General features: G+C 41.3%; 1 protein-coding gene across 1 annotated transcript in view; it reads left to right on the forward strand.

Moving 5' to 3' along the window:
- Window positions 1-5064, forward strand: part of zic3 (zic family member 3 heterotaxy 1 (odd-paired homolog, Drosophila)) — a 5759-nt gene extending 695 nt beyond the window's left edge. Inside the window, exons 1-3 of the mRNA XM_030397392.1 lie at window positions 1-594; window positions 1631-1794; window positions 2365-5064. The exon at window positions 1-594 is cut by the window's left edge and continues 695 nt beyond it. Coding sequence (XP_030253252.1) covers window positions 1-594; window positions 1631-1794; window positions 2365-2547 — 941 coding nt within the window. The 3' untranslated portion in view covers window positions 2548-5064. The remainder of the gene's footprint in view (window positions 595-1630; window positions 1795-2364) is intronic.
- Window positions 5065-6273: the final 1209 nt, after the last annotated feature.

Raw genomic sequence — 6273 nt, forward strand, 5'->3', positions numbered from 1 at the left:
ATAACCCCGGACATCTGTTGTTTCCAGGACTTCACGACCAGGGGGTGAGCCACACTTCACCGAGCGGACATGTAGTAAACAGCCAAATGCATCTTGGCTTACGCGGGGACATTTTCGGCAGACCTGATCCGTACCGTCCGGTCGCGAGCCCTCGGACGGACCCCTACGGTGCTCAGCTCCACAACTACAGCCACCCCATCAACATGAACATGGGGATGAATGTGCCGACACACCACGGTCCGGGGGCCTTCTTCAGATACATGAGGCAACCGATCAAGCAAGAATTATCCTGCAAATGGATAGACGAGAACCAGATGAACAGACCCAAAAAGACTTGCGACAGGACTTTCAGCACCATGCACGAGATGGTCACGCATGTGTCCATGGAGCACGTCGGCGGCCCCGAGCAGAGCAACCACATCTGCTACTGGGAGGACTGCCCGAGAGAAGGGAAATCTTTTAAGGCCAAGTACAAACTCGTCAACCACATCCGTGTGCACACGGGCGAGAAACCGTTCCCATGCCCGTTCCCCGGATGTGGGAAAATATTCGCCAGATCGGAAAATTTGAAAATCCACAAAAGAACGCACACAGGTAGGAAACCCCCGGCGAGAGAGAAAACACAATAAAATAACATGTGAGAAGTGAGGCTGCCCTGTGTGAGAGAGAGGCTGCTAGATACAGCACAGTGCATGCCTCCTTTTTTTTTTTTTCTTCTTCCTCCTGCTGTTTACTAGAGAACTCGAGCCCACATTTATCACGCCGAATTGTTTTGTTAGTGTCGCTTTTCTTTTATTGATTATTTCTTTCTTCTTTTTTTTTTTAAACCCGGAGATGAATGAGCGGTGGCTGCATAATTCAAGAAAAAAATAATTATACACTCTTTATAACGCTCTGCAGCTGCGTGTGTCAGCCCTCATTCACCCGCAGCATGCTTCTTTTTTTTTTTTCTTTCTTTCTTTCTTTAATGCTCAGAAGTTTGTGTGAGTGTGTGAGTGTGTGTGTGTGTGTGTGATTTCTAAACTTCACTTCGCTCGGCTTGTCAAAAGTTGGCTGCATTGTGAGAGGAGCTTGCTGTGGGGAGGGAGGGGAGGGTTTAGGGAGGAGGTGGGGGGGAGAGAAGGGAGATGTGGCAAAAAAAGAAAATAGGACTCCCGTGCTCCCTGAACGTCTCATATAATTACAGTAGATCAGTTTATGTTTTTTTTTGTTTTTTTCTGGCTGTGTTTTTTTCCCTGTAATTCTTACCCTTGGTGAGGAGATCACGTAGTGCAGAAAAATGCCCTGTTGATTCAGTGTTTACTACAGCAGAGCAGGCCAGTAGTAGCAGCAGCACAGCAGCAGCAGCAGCAGCACGGAGGAGCAAAGGCCTCTTGAATAAATAAAGCCTGACAGAGCAGAGCGGCGTGTAGTAGTAGAACTGTATCCATGTCGCCTCGGTGAGAATAAAAAAAAATAAAAAAATAAAAAGAAAGTAGGTTACCTCTGTTATATAATAAAGCTGCAGCACAATTTACATCTCCAGGCTCTCCAAGTTTTACAGGTGGTGTCACGGTGAAACTGAGTGTGCGTGTGTCTGTTCGTGCAGGGGTTGTAACGTTGCGTGTGTGTGTGTTGTTTAATCCTGCAGGTGAGAAGCCGTTTAAGTGTGAATTTGATGGCTGTGACAGACGCTTCGCCAACAGCAGCGACAGGAAAAAGCACATGCATGTGCACACGTCAGACAAGCCATACATCTGCAAAGTGTGCGACAAGTCATACACACACCCCAGCTCTCTCAGGAAACACATGAAGGTAATTAATGTCTTCATTACTCCTTAAACACATTAACGCACACACACACACACTCTCTCCCACACACACACACACACTCCACTACCTCTTCCTCCTCCTCTTCTTCTTCTTCTTCTTCCTCCTGACAGACAATCACAACTTGTGGCTTTTCCTATATGATGTCACACTGCAAGAAAAACAAAACAATAATAAAAGATGCAGAATTTGTGCATTAGTGACACTTCAGCTCTTTAGTTTAATTAGGCATTACGCACGACGCTGAGGATATTTCACTCTCCTGACAGCTTTTTGTTTAAAAAGTAGCAACATTTTAAGGAGAACTTCTCCTCCTCGAGTCATAATTTACTACATTTTAAGATGCACGTTAATGGCGCATTGATTTGGATATTTCTTGCAGTGTAGAAGCTCCAAAGTTTGCTGTGCCTTCACAGTTTCACTGCCACAACTAGAAATTTAGAGTTCATCCACATTTTTAAGTGTAATACACACCCATCCAGGACACTTTAGGGTGTAAACGATCACTTTCAGTCTCTCATCGTGTCTTTTTCCCTCTTTCTTTTATTTTTGCAGGTACACGAGTCTCAAGGATCTGAATCGTCTCCAGCAGCAAGCTCTGGATACGAGTCGTCCACACCACCGGTGTTGGTCACAGCCAGCACCGAAGACCCGACAAAAACACCGCCGTTAGCCGTTCAAAACACGTCCGGCCACAGCGAAGGACTGGCACCCAACTTTAATGAATGGTACGTTTGAAGTCCGGAGGACAAAAAAAATCCTCCTCTCAATGTTGGACAACGGGGTTGAGGATAAATGAGGATAAAAAAAACAACAACCTTAAAAACTATTCCTGTTCACAAACACACACACACACACACCATCTCTCTCTCACACACACACTGACACACACACACACACACACACACGGGATTGGGACGACAACAACAACAACAACAACAACAACAACGACAACAGGAGATGAGAGCAAAAGCCAGCACCAAGCAGGCCACGTCCGTTCTCAGGATCACGGGAAATTTGACTTTTACGCCGCAGTTTTGAGGAAATCAAGTTTAAAAAAAAAGGAGAAAAAAAAGGGGAAAAAAAGAAGAAAAAATCACGACTAAAATAAACGTAATACTTTCTCAGTACAAATAAATGTTTTTTTTTATCTTTTAGTTTACAGATTTCAAGTACAAACGAAAAAAAAATTGTTTTATTTTTCATTTTATTGTATTTTCTCAAATTTTTATTTAAAAAAAAAGAATAAAAAGGAAAGATTATCTCACGCTGTTTTATATGGACGGTGACGCGCTACTGTCGCCTCTTCAAATTGATTGTTGGAAACTTCAAACAGTCTTAAGAAACGTGCCAAAGTCTTTGTCATGAACTTGAACACAGAAAAAAAAAATCCTAAATAAATATTATACTCGTGAATGTATTTCCTTGTTTGATGGGGTCGAATCTATTGTCAACGTCCGTTTTCAGGTGGAGAAATGTGGTATTAGGTTACGATTGTTACCGTTGAATATAACGTTGCCTTTTGTTAATACCGTTGTAAATACATATCCATGATGCCATATTTATCAATTTGTAATTTAATTATGGGTATAAGTTCTGAAACTTAAATGATATTTATGGAAAAATGTTTTCTAACAAGAACTGTACAGTTTTGGTCATAACCAGCTTAACATTGAACAAATGATAAACTAAAGCTCCAACATCGCGATTGTATCCTTCTGTTTTCTTTTTCCTCCTCTTTTTAACCAATAGGCCTACATGTGTCTTATTTGGATCGAAGAAAAAAAAAAAATCATCTATATGAATATAATGGATTTGTCTATATATAATGCAGATATCTCCGTCACTTTTTATTTTTGTTTATGAGACCATTGACATGTAAAATCATTGACTTTTTTGTAGAGACTGAGTTCAAGTTGAGCTGAGAAGCTATAAAAGAAAAAAACAGGTTCTGTTGATATCTTTATTTTTGGTTTCAATTTAAAACCTTCTTTGTGTATTTTACTTTTATAGGATCAGAACATAGATGTCAATTCGTAGCATAAACTCAGTATTGAAAGAAAGAAAAAAAAAAAGAAGAAGAAGAAGAAGAATAAACCCATCAGCCTATTGCACTCCTATACAGGTCTTAGACGAGTGTGCGAAGTTCATGATTTTTTTTTTTCCAAATCGAGGTGACAGCATTTTCTTTTTTTTTTTCCTGAGTATTTTTCAAAAATTCGAGGGGGTCAAAGCGCCCAAATATACGCGCCAAGTTATGGCAAACCTTTATAGTTCCAAGCAATGTCTTTGTGCAAAGTATGTTTAAATGTGTGCATCGGCAAACAATGGAACTGTCACAACAACAGTATCTTCAAAAATAAAAAAAGTTTTTTTGTCTGTCAGCTTGCATTGTTTTAAATGTAATTCTTCTGTGGAAAAACTAAAGCGTTGTTATTTGTTGTGGTGTTGCATATAGAGCAGTTTGATTACACATTTGCTTGTTTTGTGTGAATAACTTTGTCGAGATGGCATTTTTTTTTGTGTTTAACAAAAAAAAAAAAATCTAGTGGAAGGAATTCTAGGATCTATGTGGGGAGGGGGGGGGGAGGGAGAATACGTTCAGTGGCAAAAAGAGTTACAGCATTGCATTGTAACCTATTCTCAAGAATTAAATATTATGCATACACAAAGTATATTGTACTCATACGAGAACAATTTCAGACCACCAGCACTACTTTTAAAATAAAATGTAAAAAAACGGTACCTCGTGACAGTGATATATGAAATAAGTTTATTTAAATAATTTAAGGAATATATGTTTTATATGCTATTTTCTATACCTTAATTTAAATGAAGTACTTTTTCTTATTCCCACCACCTTTCTGCCCCCAATGTCCAGAGGTCAGAGACATGAAAAAAAAACAACAAAAAAAAAAAAGGAAAAAAACAAAACAAAACAAAAAAAACATCTGATGTATAAAAACACAGCTAGAATGTGATGTTGTAACACTTTCTGGGAGAAATGGGTCACACTCCGAGTTATTCCTGAAGAGCAAAACTGTTTTACTGATGAACTGTGTCACTGTGCCACATTGAGGCAAACCATGTTACAACAAGCGGGGCCTGTGCGTTAGCCTATTTAGCTACCAGAGGCAAAAGGTTCCTTGTACTTTTTAGGCTACTGTATGTTGGTTGATTTGTTTTACCAACTATTTATGAAGAAATGTGAACGGAAATTTTGACTGAAATTAAAAAAAACATTATGAAAAGCGACTTTCAGACTGGGACGTTGATTATTATCACATTCTTTTTTTTTTTTTTGGTTGTTGTCCTTGCTCCCCTCCTGCATCTTTTACGCATATAGCCGACACTGTTTTGCCATGCTGTTTGTATCAGACTAGTAGGAGTCACTTGAACTTGACACTGATTAAGGCGCCATCTTAGTATCTTGGCTGTGTGTGTGTGTATGTGTGTGTGCGTGTGAATGGGAATATTGAGGGGGAGCAAGTCAGAGGAGCACTTCTTGGCAGAGCGCAGGGGGCTGAGGTGGAGATGTGGGTCATCCGTTTTATGGCTGCAGGAGTCGCGCATGCAAAGTTCTTTTGTTTTTTGTTTTTTTTTCTTGTGTTGTTTTGTTTTTCTTATTCCTCCGATTTGAAATAATCCTATCGTGCAGACAGGAAGACGGGCAACTGAGGACACTGTGTGACCGTGAAAGTGGAGTGGGATATGTTGCCAAAAGTGGCGCTGCCTCAGCGTCTCCCACCACCCGATTAACAAGGAACCGCTTCATAAAAACAACCAAAGGAGTTACCACACATCAATGGACGCTATAACAAGCGTTTAAACGGCGAAAAAAATCAGTTTGAATGACAACAACAGCTCATGCACAGGCCTGAAATCTTTAATATTATACAGTGTAATGTGCCTAATGTCTTACAAAGCTGCATCCGTTGGAAAAAGGAACAAAAACAAAGCGCATTGTGTGTCATTTAAACGCAGCTGTAAAAGAGAAGAATTCACTGTTTTACTCCTCTGGAGCCTCAACCAGAGCAGCGTTTCACACCAACCCCCCCTACAAGGTGCTTCAAACCCCCCACCCCTCCTCCCAACCCACCAATATCCTTCAACTATAAACAGATTTTAGGAATATTGATTCAAATTCTGCTTTTGACTTTTTGCGCAAGCGCACGCCTCACATTCCGTTTGATTTCATGTCTTTTCACCCACTCTTCCCTCCCCTCTTCCCCATCCCACCCTCCTCTCTGCTCTCTTCTCTCCCTCCCTCCCTCCCTCCTTCGCCTACCCGGCTCGTCTAGTCGCACATTTCAAGTTCCCCCCCCCCCTCTCTCAGACACCGTGACGTCAAATAACCGAGACCCGGCTTTCTCCAAAACACGGCGGGCTCACACATGGAGGGCTCGCGTCCCCGTTACGCGTGCGTGTGGGATGAGATAAACTGACCCACGGCGAGCGATCGCC

The sequence above is a fragment of the Sparus aurata genome, chromosome 18, assembly GCF_900880675.1.
Source record: "Sparus aurata chromosome 18, fSpaAur1.1, whole genome shotgun sequence".
NCBI classification, from domain to species: domain Eukaryota; kingdom Metazoa; phylum Chordata; class Actinopteri; order Spariformes; family Sparidae; genus Sparus; species Sparus aurata.